Source organism: Corvus moneduloides, chromosome 4, assembly GCF_009650955.1.
Source record: "Corvus moneduloides isolate bCorMon1 chromosome 4, bCorMon1.pri, whole genome shotgun sequence".
NCBI lineage: Eukaryota > Metazoa > Chordata > Aves > Passeriformes > Corvidae > Corvus > Corvus moneduloides.
The window spans coordinates 15,239,708-15,264,962 of record NC_045479.1 but is presented as its reverse complement, the minus strand read 5'-3'; the positions used below and the strand labels follow the sequence as shown (position 1 = coordinate 15,264,962).

Below are 25,255 nucleotides of genomic sequence, written 5' to 3'. Positions count from 1 at the left end.
GGAGGGAGGCATGGAAGGACTCATGGACAGCCTGGAGCTGCCGGTACTCATTGAGAGGGTGGGTCCCTGCTCTGGATGGCAGAAATACCTGCCTCTTATCCAGCCTTTTATGGCAGGTAAAATCTTACTGGTCAAGAGCACAACAGTGGTAGAGACTGGATTGTAGGCAGGGCAATGATGAGCACCATTTTTTGCTTCAGTAGGCAAAACGTCCATGGGATTTCAAATTCCTGGTGGAGGTTTCTACTGCTTTGGAAACACCAAAGGAAGGATTGGCATTTTGGGAGTATTCAAGGGAGTACTGCCATGTGAAGTTATATCACCTTCTTATGTGAACCAGTGGAAGGGCTTGTCCTTGCAGAAGTCCTCTTGCCCACCACAGACCTTCCCTTGAAAGAGCAGTAAGCTGCCTGTGTTCCCTTTCTCTTAGAATCAGAATTGCTTAGGTTGGAAAAGACCTTTAAGATCATCATGTGCAACCATAAACCTAGCATAGCCAAGAGGATAAAGTACCTGTTCCAAAGTCTGCCCTAGCAAAGCAGCATTGAGCACGGAGGAAGAAAGACTATCTCTTATCAATGAGCAAAGCAGTACAGCCAGCAATAAACCCAGGTTCACTGAAGAACCCTGTGAGCCCCAATCCAACAAAGTCCTTGCAATATGAAACATTATTTGTCTTGTGAGGTCTTTGTGAAGATGATGGCCTGCTCAGCAGTGATAGGCATGCACACACGTGCAGGTAGGAAAGTGTCTGTCCTGAAGTAGAGTCCAAGTCATTGAAACAGGTGGCAGGGGCAGGAGAAAGGAAGGCTGTGGATCCTGTTTCCCTGACAGGGCATAGGCTGACTATAGTTCAGATTTTAACAGTATTTGGAAGCATGGAGATGTGGGGAGGAGGATTCCCTGAATGTTGCTTGCTGGGACGCTTCATAGCATGACCTTTGGTGCATCTCTGAGTGAGTAAATGTCCTTAGGGATTTGGTCTTTTACTTTTGAGACCTGGGACTTCAGCACCAACTTTCCAACTCTGAAATAGACTTTTAACCATGGCAGCATCCTTAGTTTGCTACAAGGTAAGGCTTCTAGATCAGCAATACACTGGGTCAGATTTGATTGTTTCAGTTGTGTGGGTTGGTTTACCAGTGTAGAGGGTCAGCACTCTGCTTGTGTGTGTCCCAACACCCTGTAGCTCTAATGTCTGTAGTGATGGAACAGTTTGTGAATCCTAGTGGATCCATCACTGCTCCTGTGAGAGAGAGAAGTGGGTTTTCAATTTTTACAAGGAGGTGGTGTGGCATAGAAGAAATGAGGCTTTTAAGCTCAGTGTCAGAGGAGAGGGTGCTGGCACGGTTGTGAGCAATGCCTCAGGTGGGCAGCATCCTGCCTTGCCCATGGGGATGCTTACAGCAGGGCGCAGAGGTCTCCCCTGGTTAACGACTCTGTCAGTGCTCCCTTCTCCTGCCTCTTTCCCTGTTCCCACAGATCAGATCAGCCCTCTGTGCCACAGCCTGTCATCTGATTTATGGGAGCCATAAACTGCAGAGCAGAAAGAAATAAAAATACTAAACACTTAGTTTTTTAAAAGGCCAACAGCGCATTGAAGTCTCGGTGATAATTTGCTCATAAAGAAATATTATGCTTCAGATCATAATCCCAGGCTGCAGATGGAGGCTGAGGTCTGGCCTGAGTCTCCCACACTTAGGCTGTAAAAGGAAGGCAATGGGATGAAAAAAGCACATAACATGTGGGGATTAGGCTCTGCTGTCTTGCTGTGCATCACCTCTGGTGCCTGGGAGGTCTTGTGGAGAGGTGCTGATGTTCTCCAGAAAAAGATCTGTCCTGTGTTGGAAGGACAGTGGGCTCCTGGAGGGATGAGAGGCAAGAAGGGAGGGGAGAATAATAATCCATGAGCAACAGTCAAACAGCTGAGATTTATAGGCTGTATGCAAGTGCCCAAGTGGTGAGTTGAGGGCTGTTTCCCTTGGACTGAGCGGGGGGCTCACCTATGTTGTCTGTAGTATTGCCAGCACGGCCAGCCAAATGCTTGTTGGCGCTGCTTGGGCAGCAGTAGCCTTTAGTAATTGTTGTTGAACACTGATTTTTGGTCAATACAGGTGGGTGTCTCGGCTTCCAGAGGTGAAAACCAGCCCTCTGCCAGCAAGAGCAGAGAAACAGTAGGTGTGTGAGCAGGTGAGACCTGCACTGGTGTCAGTGTTTGACTGCTAAAGAGGTCTCCCAGCTGCCCCAGGCAGGGGCCTGTTCTGGGTGGATGAAATTCCTTTCTGGTTTGGCTTCCTGCTGCAAACACTGTCTGTGTCTGTTTACCTACTGGGCTTGCACTGGGGACAGGCACCTGGTGGTTAAAAGCAATGCATTTCTTCAAAGGAGATCAAGGACTGCACGGCCGTTTCAGTGCAGATGTATTTTCTCCTATCTGATCTTCTCCACCTTACCCTGTCAAAACCACCTGTTAGTACACTGCCATCTCAAAAGAATCTTGCTGTGATGCTGGTAGGGCTGCAGAAGGGTAGTAAGGTTATCAACCATGTTTTTTTTCTTTTTTTCCTTCTGTCCTTTCTTTATATCCTCCTGGCAGGAAGGCTGCTGGCAGCACTGTCTGTGTCCTGGACAACACAGAGCTTAGTTGCCTTTCTCAACTCTTCTTCCTACAAGAAACTATCCCTTGAAGGGAAACCTTTCTTTCTCAGATACATCCTAAACATGGTGATGTAGGGCCACTTATAAAGACACAGGAACTGGGAGGAAATTGTCACTTAGGGTTTTTCCTTGATTTTTTTTTTCTCTAATAATAAAAATGAACAGATATTCCATGAATCCCTAACTCTTCTCTGGGACTCAGAACATTCATGAAGCCTGCTATTCCAACTCTGTTCCAGGTGCAGCCATAGCAGTGGTGAATTATGTTCTCCCCAAGGCCTGCTGGCCACACTGCCCCTGACACTGCCTGCTGTGCAGTTTGGGTTTGCAGTGAGAGCACACTGCTACTCATACACTGCTTGGCAAGCCTGTAACCCCCAGCTCCTTTTTCACTGGGCAATTACCTGGCCAGTCTGTTCCCAGCCCATGTGCATGCCTGTTGTTACTCCTCCCCAGGCCAGATTTTTGCACTCCCGTTCCTGTGCATCATAAGGCTGCTGTTGACCCAAAAGCTGAATTTCTCAAGGTAGTTTTGTATCCTCGGTTTGCTGACAGCGTGATCGTTCTCCCAGGCTACATTTAAAGGGTTGTTATAACTCTTTGAGAACTACTGAGTTCAGCCTTGCTGCTTCTCAAAGGCTTGCTGGCGGTCTCAGCAGACACATGTTAATGGTAACCAAAGGGGCAGGGTACTGCTTTTCAACAAGTACTTTCTTAATTAAAATAAGAAGGCTTTAACAAAAACAGATTCAAAGCATAAGTAGCCTGGTTGAAAAGGGAATCTGAAGTATTTGACTTCTCCCACAAAGATGCCGCTCAGGGAGTTCTGGGGTGGTCCTGGGCTAAGCAGTGCCTGTGCTCCAGTGGCAGGAGCTCCTGCGCTTCTTGTGCAAGCAGGAGAGTTTCAAACCCTCTTCATCAAGGGCATGAGTCTAGTTTAACTCTCCCTGGGGAAAAAAAAAGTCACTTTTACCTTGTAAATTAATCCAGTCAAGAGTGTTCTCTCCTCTGCAGCCCTTTACAGCATTGACTACCATAGGAGAAACTTGTCCAGGAGAGAGGGCTCACAAGCCATTTCTCCTCTAGTTTGAATAGGCAGTTCATTTTTTTGGGGAAATCAAAACTTTCAACACTTCTGGCTGCCTCCATCTTTCCCCTAGTGTTTCCTGAAATGTTTAACAGCATCCTCTTTGCTTGTTTACCAGAGACTGAGTTCCTCTTTGCGGTCAAGGTTTCTCTTCCCTCCTCCTTAGTCACTGAGAAGTAAGGACCTTGTTAGTGCATCTTTGCAGGGAAAACAGATGATCCTGATGGTCAAAAGGCATCATTTCTTCTGGTAAGTGGCTGCAGAAGTGGAACTTTGTTCCTTTCTCCAGTTGTATTTCCTTCTGCAAACATGAGGGAGAATGGATGATTGCTCCCACCAGACAAAAAGTAATTTGTAAGTGTGGTGAGTGTTTAGTGATGCCTTTCAATAGCATACAAAAAGGAAGAGGTTCTGAACTTCATTCCCCCCAGACCCTGCCTTTGATTAGAGATGACAGGTGATGTGCCTGCGCAGGTTTGGCATTAGGCACTGGTACCATGCGAACAGCAACAAACATCTGGCTTCTAATAGGGCTGAAAGAGTGGCCCTTTATGGGTCACAATAAGCAATAGAAGCGTGTTCTCATCTGGTGCCAGAAGTGGTTGATAAATCACCGATTGCTCTGACAAAATGCTTAGAAATGAAGAATGCTTCCAGGAACTTTACTTGGGTGTTCTTAACTCTGACCTTCACAGAGCACAGATACTTACAAAGAAGAATCCACAGATACTGTTCATTATAAAGTATATACATAAGTCCCCTTTAAACAACAGAACTATATGCTCCCTGGACACCTGCAGGTCTGGATAAGCAAGGAAGCACACCTGTGCATCGTGCTGCAATTCCGTGTAGCCTTGTCTGTTGGCTATGAGGCCCCAGGCTGTTAGACACACTGGTTTGGGCAGCAGCTGCACAGCAATTGAAACCTTTTTGGCTCTTTTGCTTGTGAGCCTGCAGGGAAGCCGAGGGTAGCAGAGGATCTTTGGCTGCTCTGCTGGTGGGGAGGGAGTTATAACTGCTGTGTAACCTCTTCTCGCTGGGTAACGTGATCACTGCAACAGACGTAAGTAGTGGTGATCCCAGGCCAGGCAGAATTCAAAGCATGCCACCTGCTCAGAAACTCTTTTGATTTGATTTTGTTTCTGGTGCCATCCTGCCCAGTGATACCTTTGAAAGGCTGCACTCACAGCTCCATCCATCAGCACTTCTCTCCCAGGTTTGATCAGCAATGAGCTCTCACCTTCCTTTCCACTGTGTCCTCCTTGCAGGTCCTCTGTGTGTACCCTTGCTGCCTCCAGTGGGGTGACCATTCTCCATGTCTGCCAGGGTCACTTTTCCCCCCAAAGGAAAGGTGTCTCAGGAGCAGCAGATAGAAAAACAGCCCTGGGAACTCTGCATTTCTTTTAGAGGTGAGCTGGCTTGTGTGGGCTTAATGGCCTGACAAGAGGCTGGCTGTGGGAACATTGTGGTGTTGTGTCTCCCTGCACACAACTCCCAGTGATGGGAGATCTAGCCCTGTTGCTCTCATCTGATGCTGCGGTGCCACACTGACTCTGCTACCCACCCTGCTTGTCCAGTGGCAAAGTGATTAATTTTCTAAGTGACATCATATATTGAACACTTTAAGTTGGAGCACTGGAGGTGTAATTAGATTAAGGTACAATTCCAGCTGAAGGGGAGACACTTAAAACATGCAGTGTAATCTGCCTTCTTGACGGAGAATTTCCTCCTAAACCTGGGTACGCTTTTGGGCATCGCTTGGGTGCAAAACTGTTTTGTCACAAGTGGACGAAGGACCTTGATGGAGAGGGGTGCAGTAGCAGAGCAGAGCTGGCTCCTCAGGCACGAGGTGGTGAAGAAAGCCTGTCTCATGACCCAAAGTGGTGCAGTGGATGTCTCTGAGCAGATGGGCACTGTATGCTTTCTCTGTATGTCTCTTTTATTCCTAGGGAACCTGCACAATATGCTTTTCAAGTCTGCTGCTCCAGAAGAGCAACTAAACACCTGCTGAACTTTGATCATGTGAGTGTTGTCGTTAATAAGTTACAAACTGACCTGAATGCTTTGCAGGAGCCAAAGGCAGCATGGGGGAAGGTCTCTGCTTTTCAGTAAGAGGCGCTTTGTAAGAGTTACACCTCATCCCATGCCCATCAGCTTCATTAACTCAGGCAGCCCCTCCAAGCTCGGATTTCAAAATGGCTCTTGTATTAGTTCAGGTCTGGGCTGATGCAGCCGGTTCTCCTGCTGCTGAAATGCCACTCTGCAGGTACACCAGCTTGCTGCTGACCTGGGGGAGCAGAGCTGCTGTGTCCCCTTTTGCCTGGGGAAATAGGGAGGGGTCATGGAAGAGGCATGGAGAGAGGCCAGAAGCTCTGCCACCAACCTGCTGCCCAGCAGGTCTTTCCCCTTTCTTTCCCAGGTCTTTCTGCTTTCCTCCAGTCTTTCCCCTTTCTCTGACTTTTTGAAGATGAAGGCCTTTTGCTTCTATGTGGCTTTTTGCTTTATCTGCTCTCACAGACTTCTCTTATTTGGTGGCTTTGGGAACAACTGCCTTGCTTCTGCAACTTACATGTTGCTGAGAATCTCTTGTCCATCAAACTCAGTATGATTCCTGCTGATAAAGCACAAATATACTTTACAAGAGATGCTAAGGCTTCACTATGAAGCAGGAAAACTCAAAGAAGGAAGTGATGCTGTTTAGATTCAAGGTTTCTACCCTTTTTTCTTTTTTTAAGTAGGAATTTTACAGCTTTCTTTAGCAAAAATGTATTCCTGAACAAAGTGTGTCTGGAGACCTCCTTGTTGGTGGCCATAGAAGTTTTTTGCAATAATTTATTTAGAATTTATTTAAAATATACCAAATATAATGAAAAAAATAGGAAGAGAAACTGCACTTTGGGAAGAGCCTTCCTCTTTAATGGCACTCCTTAGTACCAGAAAATGTCAAAAACTGTTTTCCCAGAACAAGACTGAGAAATGGGTTTAGTTATATACTGCCTCCTCACCATCCCTGTCCCTTGTGGACACCCTCAGGCTCCGTCAGCAGCACCCCTACAGTAAGTGTCCTGGTGCTTGTTCCTGGACCCTGTTGTTTTGTGCCAGAGCTCCCAGCACTGCAGTCCAAACAGAGGAGCAGGAGTGTACTGGGGCTCCTTTGTGGTCTTAGGTGCTGTCCCTCAGGAACAAGCTTTTCCCTTAGGTTTGCACCTTTTCTTTCTTTCTTTGCTTATGTTCCATTTGCCATATTGTTCAAATGACACCCAGATCATTGCGGGTATTTCTGTGCATGGCTAAGATTGGTTGTGTGAGCAGTGCTGGTGGAGAGGAGCGAGACAGCCAAGGGTGGCCAGGGCAGGGACTGCACAAGGCAGCGTGCTGAGTCCAGATGAGCCATACCTCTCTGGGGCTCTCTCGCTGGAGCTGATCCATGTGTTACAGCTGGGACCAGGGAGCACTGTAGTCCTTTGGGAAGTGGTATGGGCGCCGTGGGGACACCCTGCTCCCTGCACTAGAGAGACCTGGCTTTCCCCTTCTTCTCTCTGTCCTGGTCATTCCAGTGCCAGTGTGCAGCGGCAGTGGGAGGAGAGCTAACAGTTTGCTGTAGCTGGGGGCGCTTGGCGATTACAGCTCTGCCCTGAGACAAGGCAATCTGGATCCTGCCACCAGCCCTGCAGGACTTGGGGGGTTGCAATGCTGCAGCCACAGACGTGGCTCGCAGAGAGGGTGCCACAGCCACTGCTTGACAGAGCAGTGGAGGTTTGGCAGAGGTACCTCTGCTGCTCCTAAGGCTGGGAGGGATACAGGCGGCGTGATGGGTGCTCAGTGCATCCCGATGTCCGTGCTCAGAGACCTACTCCCTCACTGCCCCTTCTAGCCAGTGGCACCAGCCCTTGATCAGTGACGGGGGGCTAGGGCAGCCCTCCCACGCTCCTCTGCAGGACCTGGTGACCATTCCACACCCGCCAAAGGCATCACAGGCGTCCATCTGTCCGCACTGCTCTGCAGCCCCTGCTCCGTACCTGCCCTCTGGGGCAGGAGCAGCGTGGGCCCGTGTGCCAGACGGGCACGTACGGCAGGGCCAGGGCAGGAGGCTTTCCGCGTTCGAGGGCTCCCTTCAACAAAGCCGTGTCTGTCCTGCTCCCACTATTTCTGCCTGTGCGGTTGGGGACCGGGGGGTGGAGGAGCACAAAGGACCCCAGACAATAGGGCGAGCGGGAGCATTCCTCACACCCATGGCGGCAGGCAAACGGGCTTTGTCTGCAGCCGCTGCCTCCCTCCGTGGCGGGGGCAGGCGCTGCCGTCCGTGCTCGCTGCTCCTTTGTTCCCTCGCTGCCTGCCAGGGGTGAGACAGGCAGGTGAGCGGCGGCGAGGCAGGGGGCTGGCGACGTGCGGCGGCGGCCGCATATTAATGGATTTCTCCAGCCTGTCGCTGGGTGTTTGACTTGATTCATGAGACTCCTCCGTCGGATGCGGCCGGCAGGGAGAGCGAGCAGGGAGACAGCTATTGTCTGCCAGGCCTGGGGCCCTGCCGGTGCTGCTCCGGCGGCTGCCACAGCCCTAAAAGCACTTCGCACCTTTGCCCCGCTGTCCGTCCCGGCCGGGGTGTCCGTCTGTCCAGGCCGGGGCGCGGTGGGACTGTCTGGTACCGCACCCCACGCGTGCCCCTGCGGCTGGAGCTGCGCTGGGGAGAAGGCAGGTGGGCAGCAGGCAGCTCCCCAAACACAGCACCTCGGAGTGCGGGAGCATCATGCCCCAGTCGTGGTGGGCTGTGTCCAGGCAGGGCTGCATTCAAGGGGGGCTTGTGCAACTAAAACCACTTCCATCCAGTTCCTCAGTGACACCAGAAAAATGCTTTTGGTGTTTGTTTGGTTGTTGTTTTTTGTTTTTTTTTTAATGGCTGCTGTAGGTGCCACATTACATTTTATGACTGGCTATAATTTTTAAACAAAGCAAATAGGCAGCTGGTGGACAGGTATTAACCAGGCAGCAGTCAGCCTGTCTTGACAAGGCTGATTCAGGTACAGCATTTGATAATGCTCATGTGGGAAGGGTGTGGATGATAATCCCAGAGGAGAAAAACAAACTGGATAGAGTGCACTCCATCATGCTGACAAAGACCTGAATTGTACATGCTGGGGTGCAAATAGGATTGTTTGCATATTCAGCTGACTCGCTCTTCCCTTTTCCCATCCCCGAACATAGGTGGTGCCTGAGCTCCTTGGGGAGCTGTTTGAGTTGGGGGGACAAATGTGTATGGGGGAGGGGGGTAAAGGAGCATGTGGAGGAGGAATGAGAGCAGAGAGGGTGCTGATTTCAGGGGCTACAATAGAAAGGGCCTAGCTGGTGGGGAAAATGCTTCAGGGATAGGATTTATTGGACTGAATATAGGAAGCTACAGATAAGCTTGTCTGACAGGCTTCCTTTTATATCCCTGACATGCAGTTTATCCCACTCTGAACTAGACATTTGCTCTCCAGAGCAAAATAAAGGTCCAAGGTTTGATTTCTTTTTTTTCCCTTTCTTTCTTTTTCTCAGCTGTCAAGGGATAAAGCTGAACTGAGGCGGGGAAAGGAGCATTTATTCCCAGTGGGTAAAGAGAGGAAGGCTGAAATGAAGGATTTTCTCCAATGATAGCACTCCCAGAGCAGCAAACCCCACCTCTGAGTTTCCAGTAAATCTGCAGGGAGTACAAAGCAAACCAATCAAGAAATGTCAAGGTGTATTTGCTGTCCTACTAACCTGGTGCCCCATTCCCTCTCTGGCACATGCTGCTGGGACACAAAGGTGCATCCCAATGCTGTGTGTCGGGGAGGGAGCATGGCTGTGAGCCCAGCTGGGGCAAGGTGACCAAATGGCTCCCAACTCCTGCTCTCCAGCCATCACAGAAAGGGGGTGCTGGAGGCGAGCTGCCTGTTTTGGGAACAGTGGTGCTTGGGGTCTGTGCCAGTCCTTTGTACCGTGCTCTCAACGAGGCAGAAATCCAACTGTAAAGAGGAACTCACACACACTTATCTGCAGCTGAAGCCAAGCAGCTTATGTTAGAGATCACTTAGACTTGACTGCTGTCAAATACTGGCTGCAAGTGAGATGGGTTTCCTCAGTGCCATATTTTACTTGGTGGCACATCTAGAACTTTGGGAAAGAGCTTTCTGAAATAAGCTCATCTTCAAGTTTTTTGCAGGTGTCTTTTTTACTTTTTCTCTTTTTTCTTCTTCTTATAAAGAGAATTGGGCAATGACAGAATTTTCATGAAAGTTACCTCTTATTCTCTTGCTTCATATCCCAATGAACTATAAAGGAAATGCTGATAAATTTGGTATATTCCCCATCTAATGTTCCTCTGTGCTGTCCTCAGAGCATGTCCTGCCCCTAGTTGCTCTGTTAACTTGTCTCTGCTTATAACACTCCGTACATAAAACACAACTGGGCACTTTTCGCTCTGATTAAAATCATGCTGTGCAATAGGAAATACAAATTAGCTCTGGTCTTTGGGCTCCTGACAAGTTTCCAGTGCCGCTTTCAACACCACAGAGATTGTGTAACTCCATCTGTGTGTGCTCTGTGTGGTGACGTCTCCCCCTCCGTCATGAGCTGGGCTGGCTGCCACTCATCCAGGTTCAGCTATTAATACTTCAAGCAGCTTTTAGAACTGAAGGAGGAAGAGATGTTGCCAGCAGCTGGGTGAAATGCAGAAACCAGCTTTTCCTTGCTAGGGGACTGTGTGGGAAGGGTTAAAAGAAGAAGGATTTCCTAGGTAATTCCCTCAGTCTTGATGTTTGTGCAAATACCTCCCTCTTCAATGAATGATTGAGGAACTCAGCACAGGAGAGCCAATGCTTCAGTACAAGATTAACCCCTGAAGGAAGAGCACAGTAGCCTCTTATTCAAACTAGAGCTTAAGTTTGTGCTGCCATGAAGCGCACGGCACTTTCCTGCCTTCTCCAGGGATTCAAGCCAGGCACACTGTGTTACATCATTTCAGCGTTGCTCACAGAAGGGCTGAGGCTCCAGCTATCGTGTCATGTTTTCAGCAGAAACCTGTAAGTCTCGGCGACTTCCTCTGAGGATGCTGAAGCAAACAGTGCCCAGACCTGTGAGTGAACAAGTTGCAAATGACATCGCCGGTTTGAAACGGTGCGTGGGCACGACGTGGGCGAATGTTCCCTGCACTGGGTGTTTTCTAAAGGTCTCTGAAGCATGAGGCATGACTGAATGACTTCTGTTTTCTTTAAATGATGAGTGGGAGAATTTTGAATCGTTGGTCTGCTTTTATTTTTGTTAAACGTGTGTGGGCTGGCAACATGACTCAGTATTTTCTCTGCAGATAAAAAGATCATACTGCCAATTCTGGGTATATTTCTGACAGCTTCCTACAGAGAACTGGAACACTTTTTCAGTCCAGAGCTTTGCTTTTCGGTAGCCTTAAGCCTATTGATGTGAAAATAAGTGATTTTGAAAATGAGTGTTTTGCCAAAATGTACATAAATACACTGAAGAAATGACCAAACATGGGGAAAGTCCCTCTACCCCCATGTTTTCCCAACAGTTTATCTGATTTTTTCACGGCCATCAATGTCTGATTTTTCTTTCTGATTCTCCCTAGCCTCAGTTGCTGCTGGGCCATCTCTTTGACTGCTGGATATCATCTCTGGTGTTTATTTAGCCATCCATGTCCTGCTGGGTGACAGCCACCATCCTGTGACTGATGGCTGTGAGTTGTCCCCACCTCCAAAGAGACAAGTAGGCATATTTGTGGGTACATGTATGTAGTTCAGGCAGAAGTCCCCAAAAACTCCCCTTTCTCCCTTCTGGCAACCTCCCTGCCCCGCTCTCCCTTCTTCATCCTCCCTTTATGCCATGTACAGTGTATGGTGTGTGCTCTGGGAGATACACAAAGCCAGCCATGGGCTTTGGATGCTTTCATTGTGCAACAATGAGTGCCCTCTTCTCCCATGCCCTCTTCTCCACTAATGTGCAGTGTGCTGGTGGTTATGTCTTTGATAAGAACAGGTTTCTTGCTAAGACCCCCACCTGTAATCATAACTCAACATTCTAGAGCTACCAATAGACCACTTTTCCCTGCTGATAGCAGCCCTCAGCCCCGTGGACCTTGCTGAAGGTCTGTGAGTGGCTAGAGAATAACAGACTAACAGATGAAAGATGTTGCACAGCAAAGGTTATCTGTGAAGATGATGTGCCTGTAGATTCCTTCTGTAGAGTGTGCAGAGTGAAATGAATTCCATACACTCTGCTTATTTGATTGCTAACTTCAACCACAGAAGAATTCCCACATTCAGTCCCTAGGAATGGCCTTGGCTAATGTGATCTGTACTTAGCACCATGACCCAAACCCCACTGTGATCCTGACTCTATACTGGCCCATACAACAGTGAGCTGTACCTGACCCATACATGCACAAGCATGTATTACAGTACTAGGCAACTGTATCATCTTCCTATCATTCCAGTTCCTCAGTCCCAAGATCTTCTTCCTGTTCTTGGTGTTTTTTGCACCTTCCACTGTCCGCCCATGGCAATACTTCACCCCGAGCTTAAGGCTGAGCACATCTATCATCCCTACAGACCTCATCAGAAGCCACTTGAAGTGGTTGACTCAAGTGCCTTTGCACGTTTATCTCATAATGATAAGAAACAGGTGGCAGGCCTTATAGTTTCTCCACAATCTTCACATTATTCAGGAATAATCCTACACTTTAAGCCCTTTTTACCCCACAGCCTGATTCTAGCCTTAAGGATAAACTATCAGCCAGCATTCCTTGAAACACAAGCAGAAGCACTCTGCCTTACTGAGTACCAGCACTCAGGCTTGCCCTGAAGAGCAAGAGGTGGTGCTCTTTAGTCCTTGGTGTCCCAATCTCTAACCCTGACTTCAGAATCTGAAGAGCTGATGCTCTTTACTTACAGTCCTGTACTTCTGAGTGCTAGAGTCACTCACCCCTGCCAGCCCCAGCCCAGACTGTGTTTCTAATGGTTTTGCTGGAATCTAGGCACGGAGATGGAAGCAGCCACTGGGACTTGCTTGGTGTACAAACTGTAAGTTGTGTTTTTCAGAGGTTGTGCTTGATGGGGCAGAGCATGTTTTGGTGGATTTTAGGGTGGAAAGATTATGTTTGGGCACGGCTTGAAGGACTAACTGGCTTGCTCAGCTGCTAAGGGGATGGTAGGCTGGGTACAAAATGGGGCATGGGGGACTGTAACAGTGTCTGTACATCAGTGAGCGAGCAGGGAGTCATGGTGTGTGGCACTGATCACTCTCCTTTCCTAAAACAAGCTTCACTGTTCCTGTCTTCTTACTTCTCACTGCCCTTCCACTGGTTCTTCACCACTGTCTCCAGCTTTTTTCCTCCAGCCTATGGATTTCCAGAGCTACCTGCTGCTCTAGAGTTGGTTCTCCAGCCCTCCCACACCCTGTGTCATTGCTGTCTTGCCTGCTTTTGGCAGCCAGAGCTCATCCAGAGGCTAAGCATATGAACCCTATGTTGCCTATTAGAAGGCAGTCTGCTGACTGTATTTCACGTTGGTGTGTCTTGCTGGTTAGGAGACAAGAATGGAGAGTGCTACAGCCCCAGGTGTCTTCAGGTGTCATTGTGTTGCTGTGAATAATGAGCTTGCTTCTGAAGATTTTTGGGGATTGGCCTTTAAACTTGCTTCACTTATTTACACTGAAGGTAGGTATTGGATTTTTTTGCTTCTGAACTGCATTTAATAAGACTGTCATAGAAAAGCTCTCATATTTCTGGGAAGAATACTTATTAAAAGAGGTTTTGTAATTGTTATGGTGTGCGGCCCTCAGCTTTCCTGAACTTTTGCTGTGTTACATTCAAATATAGTCTAGTGTGAGAAGCTTGGACTTCGAACTTTGAAAGAAAGCTTGGAAAGAGAAAAGTTAACAGCAGGTCAGACTGAGGGAGGTGGAGCTGCCTTATGCTGCTTTTTCTCCAACAGATGAACTTGGTATTCCCCGCCTGCTTAAGGAGTGCCTGCAGTAGACTGAACCATCAACACACCTTGTGCTGACATAAATCACAGTGGCAAAACGATATTGCTTGTGGCAGTAGGCAAAGTGCTTATTAAATAGTGAGCATTACTTTGCATGCTTAAGATCACAACTACTCTCTTTAAAAAAAAAAAAGTTTTTTCCATAATCAAGGCCAGTGAAGGGCACAGGGTGCTGAGACCAGCCTGCTTCCTCATTCTTTGCACTCTCACTGATGGGCTGCTTTCCTCTGTGTCAAGTGAAAACTTCCTCACCCAACCCAGTAGTGCTGTACTCACCCTGAGCCCAGTCAGGTCTCCTCCCCATGTAGCACATGTCTGGCAGCCTCACCCCATCTCTCCCGGGAATACCCACCCTATTCCCATGTGCCTTACCAAGGTGTTCAACGGGTTTGTCGCTTGTGGACACTTCCTGATACGCAACACGTGTGCATTTTTACAGCCAATTTGGATCAAGTCATCACTCCAGCCGGTAACTGCAGCTTCCAGATAAGACTGACCATGTGACAATGTAAGAAACACCCAATTAAGGAGCAAGGAATTGTCCATTTTCAGAGTGGCTACATACACCAACACTTTGTTGCACAGACACACAATAACAACTCTAACTGGAACAGTTCTCTTGGTAGTCGTTACACTGCCTGTAATTGTTTCTGCAAGAGTTTGCAGGCCTTACCATCCTGGGTGTGCCTTTGAATCAGAGTAATAAAGGGAAACACTATTTTTAATGAGAGAGCCTTTTGGTATGTATTATTTCTTGAAACTCTGAAATCATCATTTGTTAACTTACTGGTGTTTTTTGCCCCTAATAAATTTTACATCAGCTTTTTAGAGGACTGCTGTGTCTGTGGCCACATTTAGAGTTGCTGAAATACTGGGATGTGTTGGAAAACTAAAGAGTACTGAAACATCCACAAATAACGTTCTGCAGGTCAGAACCTTGTGCACTTTCTAAATAGGTCAGGGTTTGGTTTGAGAATCTGGTGTTTTTTGAAGATACCCTTTACACTTCCTTTATTTCTCTGTTTCGTTCTCCATTCACAGAGTCTGCATGCTGGATTTATTTGTTTTACATTTCTTTGCTGTCCATTTTGCTGCCAAATCATCATCTCGTGTTGCTTGTCTTATATAAATGTTAACATTAGCAAGCTTTACAGTAACAGTCTGGAAAGGAAACATTTACTTCTGAGCTTCCCTCTGCTAAACAAACCTACAGCGTTTGCTTTTTTGTGGCTACTGGTGGTTAAGGCCATGGGTTGTAAAACTGTAATGCTGTAGGCAGTGTCTATTACAGTTATGATCACTGTAACATGCACTTCAACATATTTACCGTTTCGCTTTTAAATTGGTACATTCAGCGTGGAGGACATGGCTCCCCATTCCCTCATACAATATAATCTCCATAGGTCCTTGAAAGGCTGCAGGAAAAAAACAACTCTGTTTTAAATGCTACGTTTTTGTTCTCGATGACACATAATGAGAGCATCAGTGTTACTTTTGTGTCCTGAAAGAAAGGGTGATAGCATGGAGTGGAACAGTGATTCACACGTAGGCAGAGAACTTGACAAGAAATAAACCATTGCAACACCGAGTTGAGCAGCATGGAAACACTGGCTTGTCCAGGCTTCCTAAAATCAGATGTCGCTCCGACAGAAAGCACCACTGCACGTCCCCCAGCCTTCCGTGTATGGAATTCGCTTTGTGCCTGATGGCTTTGAGAAAACATTTTCCAGAAAGTGCAGCAAACGAATGCTACGTCATTGATTGTCTGTGCCCCGTGGCTGGGTCTTCAATTGCTGGACCACATAAGGGGAGTTCAGCAGGAACCGACGGAGAAGACCTGCGTGGGTCCCCGTGCCCCGAGCAGGGTCGGCCTGTCCCCGCCAGCGGCCGGGCTGAGGCCAGGGTCGGCGGCGAGGGGGCGAGAGGTGGCAGCACGGGCGCTGCGCGACCCCTGCTCCGAGCGAACTCCGCCGGCTCGTCAGAGGGGTGTCCGGCCGGGACACGGCAGGGCCGGGACACGGCAGGGCAGGGCAGGGCAGGGCAGGGCCGGGACACGGCAGGGCCGGGACACGGCAGGGCAGGGCAGGGCAGGCCGGGCCGCCCCGAGCGCCGCCGCCGCCGCCGCGCTCGTTACATAACGGGGGGGGGCCGGCGCGCGCCGCATCCCGCGCCCGCCTCCACGCGTGTCCTCGCGGCACCCCCGCCCCGCCCCCTCCCCGCGTGACACCGCGGGGGGGTGGGGGGGGGCCCAGCGCGTGCCTCCCCCCGCCCCGCCTCCCGGGAGGGGCGGCACGTGCGCGCCCCACCCCGCCCCGCGCGCTCGACGGGGAATCGCTCCGCCCCCGACCCTCGCCGCGCATGCTCAGTCCCCGCCGCTTCGGGCGGCGCGGGGCGGGGCGCGGAGTGTTCTGCGGGGCGCAGGCGCGGCGGGGACGGTCGCCAGGCGGGGCGGCCGGGGCGGGCCTTCCCCCCGCCCCCCTCCCATCCCCGTCCCCATCCTCCTCCTCCTCCCGCCTCCGCGGGGGTCGGGTGACGCACGTGCGCGCGCCCCCGCGCGCTGTTGTCCGCTCGCTCCCGTGCCGCCCGCCCCGTGCGCGTGCCTGCCGGCGGCGGGGGGCGCGCGCGGCGTGCGGGGCCGGCACGCGCGCTGTTGTTATTGGCGGCGCCGCCGCGGCCGCGGCGGAGGGAGCGGGGCGGGGGGGAACGGGACGGGACGGGGAGGAGCGGAGCGGGGCGGGCGGCTCAGTCAGGGAGTTCTTTAAAGATGGCCGGAGCGACGGCCGCCGCTGCGACCCCAGTGTACTGCGTGTGCCGCGAACCCTACGACGTGAGCCGCTTCATGATCGAGTGCGACATCTGCAAGGACTGGTTCCACGGCAGGTAAGGCGCCGCGAGCCGCGCCGGGGCCGGGCGGCGCGGCGGGGCAGCCGCCGGGGCGGGCGGCCGGGCGACACCGGGCACAGGCGGTGGCAGTCACCTTCTCCCCTCACGCCGGGGGGGACAATGGCTGCGCGGCGGCAGCACGGGGGGAGCGGCGGGCGCTCGCCCCGTCCGGCTCCCCCCCCCCCCTCCCCCCCGCTCCCGGCGGGGACAGTGCCGGCGCCGGCGGGGGCGGTCGTCCCCGGGCACATGGGTCCGCGGCTGCGAGGGGGCGGACGGGCCGGGCCAGGCGGCCGGGCGGGGGGGGCCGGTTACGAAAGAGCAACAGATGCGGGGCTGGCGGGGCCGGGGCCACCCCGAAGTTGTGCCGACTGTGCGGAGGCGTCGCGTGTCCCCCCGCGACCCGGGGGGGTCTCTCCCGGGACAGGGCGGTCTCCCAGCGGAGAAGTGCGGGCGCTGGGGTTGTCCCCGGCCGGGTGCGAGCTCCAGGCTGCCCGTGCGTTTTGTTCGGGGGGCGGCAGAGGAGGAGAAAGAGGGTCGCCCCGCACCGCTCGCCGCTTTGACGTTTCCAGCCTGGTCCCGAGCGGCCGCCGCCGCGCGTGTGATTTGCGAGCCGAGCGTGTGAATAATAAAAGGCCCGTCGGCAGCCGCTGCGAGCGGCAGGAAGCGGCGGCGGTGGGGATTCACGGGCAGTTAAACAAAGGAGCAAGTTGGGGGCCCGCGGCAGCGGCGGCAGCGGCTCGGCCGGGCCAGGGTTGCGGGGCCGCTCGGTGCCGCCCCCGCCGTGCGGGGAGCGCCGGGGCGCGCGCGGCGCCCGTGATTGACAGCCCGGCGTTTAAATACCCCGAGCGGCGACAACAACAGCGCCGGCCGCCCGCGCCGCGCCCCCTGCCGGCCAGGGCCCGCAGCGCCGCCCCGACCCTGCCCGCGGGGGCCGGGTGCGGGTCCTGGTTGTTTGGGTTTGCTTTTTTCTTCGTTTATTTTCCTGTTTCTTCCCCTCAAATGGTAAAAGACAAACGCCGGCAAAAAGTAGGTTGTGTATCTGGGTACTGCTGAACAGTAATTGTTACACACGGGTGTTCTCTTACCACGTTTTAGGACGAAAGGAAGGTTCCCAGCATTTCAGATGTTTACTCGTGTGTACGTCGAGTTGATTTGTTCTTTCTCCATGGGCTTCGAACTGCAGTATAATAGAAAGTGTGAAAAGGGCTCTGTAAACAGTAAAAACTGGCAAAGCAGGATTGTTGTACCTTAAAAACAACCTCTCATTAATATTTTTAACTAGACTGCTACTACTCTTGCCAGTACTGTTGTTTAGAGCAAGACATACAACAGCTCTTTTGGGTTACAACAGCTTAATACAAGTTTGTCAGAACTCGGTCACTGCCTGCAATAAAGGTGCAGGCATTGCCTGAAGGTGTTTGTACAGTTACAGGTTCTTTCTCTTCCAAGTCTTTTTCTGCGTTTGTGTAGTTGCTCTTTCAGAATGTCCTGGCAATTGCTCAGGTTCCATGCAGGCTTAACTTAAATGCCAGCTTTGTGCATCAGTATTACTGGGGTATGGGTGAATTAAATTTCTGAAATTGTTATGAGGAGGAAAGCATTACCTGATTCAAAGGTGGGACAGACCACTTGGTAGCTTTCTTGGATCTTGATCTGCAAAAAGCTCCACACAGGTTACCGTGATTGAGCTCTGTCATGTAATGGGTAGAAAAAGCCTGCTAGCACTGAACTGCTTTGATAGTCTGAAACCCTAAGAGTGGAAAATAAGCAAGCAGGCCAGGAAGAGCTGGCAACAGCCATGCTGCTTTGGGATTTAGCTGCATGCTCACCCAGTCCCATGACTAAGGAACAGGTTTTTGGGAGACACGTTGCCCCCTGCCAGCTGTGGTCTGCTCTGGGAGTGCCTTTCCCCTTGCTTTAAGAGTGTCTGAAGACTGTTACATATCTTGTAAAAGAAAACACACACTCTCAAATCTTGAAGTTTTTGGTGGACTTTGTAGTTTCCTGTTTTCTTGATTTTATATTTTTTCTTTTTTTTCCCCTGGCCTGTGGAATGGGACTGATGTGTCTTCTGTCTTAAGAAACATATGAACCCAGACTGTGGTGTGCTAGCATGATACCTAGCACATATTATTGGATTGCGGACTCTTTGCTGCCTTCCTGTGTACAGTCAAGAGAGTGCCTGAGCAGTACAGTGGAGACAGTACAAAGTCTGTTCTGGCAGATCGTTACTTAGTCCCTTTAAATTTTTATGTGATTTTTTTTTCTCTGCGTTCTTCATGTGCTTTCTGTCTTCAAATGATTTGTACTTTGGTTTGCTGTTATCAATGTATTAGTACTATGAAATACGCATTTTATTGCTTCTGGCAAATATTTGTGTTAAAGCAAATGTTTTGTTGTGCCTGGCAAGGCTGTGAACCTGCATTGTGGGTTTCAGTTACTCTGAGTGGGCCTAACATCCAGCCACAGTCTGGTGTAATTACCCCTTGTGAACAAAAGAGCGTAACACGGGTGCCTGCGCACTGTTTGAGGCTTCGTCGCCTTCCTGAACGGCTTGCAAGAGAGCAGAGACTAACGGAGCTTTAGATGTGACAGGCTGTCAAAGCTTTCAGATGGGCAAATCCATTTATATTTTAGATAATTTTTGTGTTTTCCCCATCTTTTTCTCTGCTTTAAATAAAAATGTCACATTAAGCTGATTCCCGCTTTCTGGCTTGTCTAGAATGTACTCTAGCTAGAATGCAGCATAAAAAGTCCTTTATACTGCTCTGTGTGCGCAACTTTTTCTTGGATCTGTTCCGTAGCTCTTGAAACCGCTTTAATTTCTTGGTTTCATCTTCAAATGATATGTATCATTCTATGATACTTCTCATGCTGTCTCTGCCTTCCTTCGTTTTTTGATGCTTCGCCTCAGTTATTAGGTTAACTACATGCTGTCATCTTTTCTTGTATGTGTTTTTTGCTGTGATGTATTCTGTGCATAAGTTACATATCTTTTTTTAAACTGATCTTAAAGTCAGCTCTGTTCTTGAAATATATTTGTGAAATTTGTAGAAATCCTATTGTCAGCTTTGAAATTTTTGTCCTTTTTTCCGTCCATGATACGTGTACTTGACTCGATTAATATGCATTGCGTAGATGTGACTTATTCCTGTAGACTAGATTTCAGACAGGTCAGAACAAACTGAAATTTAAGCATATAATTCAGGTTTTGTCTGCACAGTGTAATGTTGTCTGTAATGTTTCAGGAGTAAAGTACTGTAGAATTGGCCTTTTGAGGAGGTTGGGTATGTAAAGCTGCACAGGTACCATACTAGTTGAAAAGGAGTGTGCGGAAGTCAGTCAGGTAAACTGAGAGTTAAAAATGCAGATGCCCCTACAAAGTCTTCTGTGTAGCACTTTTCCGGGGATGTTTTGTTTCTCAGCAAACACAGTGAACTTCTAACTTGCCTCCATGATGAATAGGTTAAGAAGTTATCAAATGTGTGCATGTCAATTACAGTAACGATCTTTGCCTTTTGAAATGCCTGCAACCTTTCTAATGTATTTTTTTGCATTTAAAAAAGATGTTTGTCTTTTTTTTTTTTTTAAACAAAGGAAATATTTTACTATTCAAAGAATGTTTTACTGTTCAAAGTTAGAGCAATGGGGCATAGAAAGGGAAAGCATCCTTTTTTTGCTTGTTTAAAATTAGCACTTCACCTGAAAATTTTGTAATGGTGTCAACTTTGGTGTCTTCCCCCTCAAAACCAAGAATTTTTTTTATATTTACAGAAATAAATATTTAATTTCAGCAGCTTAGAGTGCAGTAAGGGAAATACAGCACTAATCTGTATGTATGTACATGCTTCTGTTGCAGAGCAAAGTCAGATTGATTAAATTTATATGGAATTGTTTTTAAATTGATAGCTCTTGTTCTCAGGATTAATTCTGTATTTTGTATAGTCTTGAAAGAATCAGCTTTTCCCTTTCCTAGAGCAGTTCGTTGATGGTATTTTGCCATTAGGTGTTTGATGTTTTTTACAGCTTTGTCATTATTAGAAAACATTTAATAACATCATTTGAAAAGAAAGGTAATTCGTGTACTGTTTGAAGATTATCATTTAAACTGCAGATGCCTTGAGGCCTTTTTTCCTCAAATGGAGGAAAAATTCAATGCCAAAGTCACATCTGAGCAAAGTTCACGTAGAACATATTTTTTCTGATATTGTATAGATTTAAACCTGTCTTTGGTGTCTGAAGAAACACAAAACTTCTCACCCGCTCCTTAATATGATCTCGATGTAAAATCAAGGTTTCTCGATGTAAAATCAAGGTTTCCCTCTTACAGCTGTTAGGTTATGTGGTACAGGTCTCTCAGTACGCACTGATTTGTGCTCTGAAGGCAGGCTTTTTCCTTAAGAAGGCAATGCATGTGCTATAGTGACTACTTTTCCCGAATTGGCTTTTTGTTTTGGAGCTTTATACATGAGGTTCTGCACGATGGGCTTCGCCAACTCTTTGCTGCTGAAAGAGGCTGTCCTGCTCCTGGCTGCATGCTACTATAATTCCTCTTTTGCTGGTTCAGTGCTTGCCTGATTGGTAAATCAACTCTGCTCAGAAAACTGACAGAACTCATTCTCTTTCAGGGTTAGCTTTTTGTTGGGTTACTGAGCTGAGTGGGCTCGTCAAAGGCTAGGATGAGTCCAAGAGTGTTGCAAAACACTTGGAGGAATGTGTTGTTGGAGATGATACTGCTGGGAGAAGACAGAAGAGTTGCTCATTTTTCTTTCCCACTGCCCACTTGGGATTGATAGCTCACCCAGTTTTGTAGAGCCTTGTTTTTGTGTCTCAGTCACCATGTGTGATTCTGCCCAGACCCAGTTGCTCAGCTAGTGGGGTCCAAGGGAATCAAGGCATTTCCAGTGCAGCTGCAGGAGCACAACCCCAGAACATCATCAGTTTGCAGGGGTAGGTGAAGCTCTTGTGTCTGTCTTGGAGTTGGAGAACAAGGCAATGGTGATGCTTATGTCAGGGAATGTGGAGATTGCAGAGAGACCTTTACAAGTGTTTTCTGGTGCAGACCTCTTTACAGAAAACTAAGGCCTTGTAGTTGACACATTCAGGGGCTTGAACTGAATCAACAAATCTTTGTCTGGTCAATAGGGCTTTGGTCTGGCACCAGAGAACTCTCAAGCTTGACTTTCTGGCTTTTGTGATGTATAAGCCTTAAATTCTTCATGTGGCAATTTGGTGTATCTTAGGGAAGTGTTTTAGACCAAGGGAAAGCTAATGTGTTTAATCTTACTTTTCCTTGGCTTAGCCATGTTTCCTCAGAAGATGGAAGCCTCAACTTCAGTCAAATAAGCTGTGTACCCTCTGCCAAAGAATTAAGTAACTGGAAGTGACTTCAAGCTCTTCTAACAATACAAAATCTGAAACAGTTTTAGTTAAACTGAAATGAAACTAGTTATAATGAGGATGCTAGACAAGCACTTGTGTAACTGGGTGTCTGTTTCCAATCCTTTTATATTCATCATTTGGACAAACCATTTTTTTCCTCTTGGTTCCCATCTGTGAAGTGGGAAGACTTATTAATATATATTAAAGTTAGATGTGTTCTACCATAATAAGCACTGAAGAGTTAGTTGCAAGTATTCAAATTGCTTCAGTTTTTGAAACTGTGTTTCAAACATGTAGAATTGTGTGCAAGTTTTTCTCTTTATAGTTTTCTTGAAGAACTGGCTTTATTTGAAGTAGGTGTACTTTGAAAGTTAACACTCCTTTCCTTGAGATCTGTAATTTTGTACTTTTTTTTTCATTTGTTCTGGAATGAAACATAGATGTTTTAGCCTATGCCTTCTGATATAGTAACTAGGACAAGAAAAAAAACATGCTGTCCAATAAAGATCTGTAAGAGAACTGAATGGTACACAATTCAGCTTTTTTAATTAGAAGTCCAACAAGATTCTAGTGAGTTTCTAAACAGTTATTAAATGGTAATAGTTCTAATTTCTAAAGTACAAATTAATTATTACCTTTTCAGTGTTAGTTAAAAGATACAGAGGTTCAGATTTAGTAATTTAAATGCTACCTCTAATTTTCTGTAATATTATAGTTAGCCTATATTTTTGGTATAATTGTTTTTGTTTTGGCCATTCTTGACTGTGCAAATGAAAGCACTGTAAGTATTTGTGTAATTTAACAGTGAATTTTTTATTAGCTAGTTAATTTATGATGATTTTATATTTCAAAATGTCATTTGTTGATGCTCATGTAGCACTTCAGTATCTTCCTTTCCCTTTGTTATGTTTAATACATAAATGATTTGACTGAAGAATTCAAATGTTTTCAGAAGGCTCTGTTTTGTGACTTTTGTATCTAAAACTAGAGAGGTAAGAGGAGTCTGGTTGGGTGACTGCTGCTTGGTACACTTAACTTCTGTATATACCTACTAGGTGCTATAGTGCAGAATGTGAAATATATTATTTTTACTTTAAACTTACCTTGATCTGTTGATAATGATGAGTTCTCTTAGAACAACACAATGGCAGTAAAATGGCCAGAGTGGAGTATTACTCTGTTAACTGCCAGTGGGAAAAATCACATTATTTTGTTTTCATTCTTCATTTGTGGTTTCTAGCTTTTCTTTTTGTGGATAGTTTTCAAATTCATTAGCAGATTTTTTTAATGATCGGTGCAGTTTCAGTGCACTTTCTGCGTCATCTTTTGAAAGATCATGCAACAATATAGTGTCTCCATTCTGTTCACATGACAGTTTGCACAAGTTGAAGATGAACTAATACTCTTCATGTAAATATTTGTACTTTCCCTACATCACTGTAAAATAAAAAACCGTTGTCTCAAAACAGCTCTCAGTAATCAGTAAAGATTTACGTAGGTACAATACACATACTTAAAACCATAAGCATGCTCAAATTTTACCTTTGTCTCATTGCTCAAGTATGAAAATTCAATTAACAGCATTGCTGTTGCTTTATTATCAACATATCAGAGATATTTTAGTGAAATATAGAGCTTTTAAAAAAGCTAAGCTATTTTTCGTTTTTTCGGTCCTTTCTAATGTATTATAACATTAGCTCATGAATACGCAGAACTAACAATCTGGAGTATGAATTGTCTTGAGATGTCTGCTGTGTGGTGGTAATATGGATTTATGTGGCTGGTTACCCTCCTCAGGTCAATTCTGCTTTTGAATGGAATTAATATTTAATACTGTTTTCTCCATTACTTCAGCATTAACTAAAGTAGACTTCAAAACTGGTGTTTCTTTTTGAAAATACTGAGTTCGTTGTTGCTCAGGCAGGCATAAATGCTGATGTTCACCACAAAAGCAAGAAAGCTTTTTTTTTAAACCCTCCCACATTATTCTGTCTTAAAAGCCATTTGGAGTAAGTATGATTGTTCTAGATTTTTAATATATTGTGGTATAAAGTCTATTTATTTTCATCTGAAACTGTCAGCTGATATTGCAGCTAGGGTGAGAAATTAATTTCATAAATTTAATTGTGTTTGTTCCATTTACATTAATACTTTATTCACTTAAAGGCTCTTAAAGCACTGTTCATGAAAATGAGTGCAAGGAAAGGTGACTCTCTGAGAAATGGAATCTTTGATATTGAAGAGATGGGATTCATCTGATCTGTCATTCTTGCCACTTATCAGGCGGTATTTTCTAAAGAGGGTGACATTTTTCTTTTGGGATATTGATGTTTGACTGCCAATAAACAGAGGCCAAATCAGATAAATGAAGAGCAGCCAAAGAAATTGCTGTCTTATTACCCAATAGTACTTACAAAACTTCTAGTTGTCTTGCTCAACATACTGATTTTTAGTTTTGTTTCAATAACAGGAATATTTGGATCTTTTCACTAAAGGATTACATCATGCTGTTGACTTGCAAAACTTGGTGTCAAGAACAAGCAGAACAAGAGAAATGAGGTGTTGGGAGTCACCATAGGGCTTTCGGGGGTACTGCTGGGCACATGTCTGAGGTGCAGAGTGCTGTACGGAGCAGTCTAGGAGCAGTACCAAAAGCAAGGTAGCTGTGCTAACGAGGCACTGTGCTCAGGCAAACATTGCCAGTCTGCCTCTCAGCATAGTGCTGTCCCTTATTTCATGAAGGTGTGCTGTGCTGACATATCACAGCCTCAAGCCCACTCTGTCCTAGGTATTTCTCTGTGCTCTATTGCTTATGTAACAGAGGACCAAAATCACGTCAAGAAAACTGGTGTGCACATGTAGTCTCTTAAATCTCAAGCTAAGTTCTGACTGCAGTATTTGTCTGCCCAGAGGACACATCAGTGTGAGGCAAAGGTGAGCAGCAACTTGCTGCCTCTGATGCTGTGCTCTCCTGTGTGAACTAAAGTCAGGACATCTCGGGGCATCCGTTTGCATCTCCTAACACTGCAGTAAAATGTGCTGCTCTGATGGAATGAGTATGACAGAAGTAATTTAGAATGCTGTTCCTATTCTTGCTAAGAACGAATGGGACAGCTGTAGTATTGAGTGACTGGACTGATGTCCTTGCTGAAAAGTGCTTATTTAACATTGAACTGAGTGAAAGCAGATGCCTTGGCTGTACCTTACTTACACTTCCAGCATGGTC

At 47.3% G+C, this 25,255-nt stretch overlaps 1 protein-coding gene and 1 long non-coding RNA gene across 4 annotated transcripts in view; both read left to right on the top strand.

The window, feature by feature from the left end:
* The first annotated feature begins 9,068 nt into the window (after positions 1–9,068).
* Positions 9,069–14,494, top strand: LOC116443511. Of its 2 annotated transcripts, XR_004239944.1 has the most exons (3): positions 9,069–10,879; positions 11,349–13,433; positions 14,204–14,494. It is a non-coding gene; the product is annotated as an uncharacterized LOC116443511 (long non-coding RNA). The 2 variants fall into 2 exon arrangements; XR_004239943.1 differs by having other exon boundaries at positions 9,074–13,433.
* Positions 14,495–16,479: 1,985 nt separating this feature from the next.
* KDM7A (lysine demethylase 7A) overlaps positions 16,480–25,255 on the top strand; it is a 63,435-nt gene continuing 54,659 nt past the window's right edge. Inside the window, exon 1 of one of the 2 annotated variants that reach the window (XM_032106157.1) lies at positions 16,480–16,644. In XM_032106157.1, coding sequence (XP_031962048.1) covers positions 16,529–16,644 — 116 coding nt within the window. In that variant the 5' untranslated portion in view covers positions 16,480–16,528. The remainder of the gene's footprint in view (positions 16,645–25,255) is intronic. The other variant, XM_032106156.1, reaches the window with a different exon arrangement.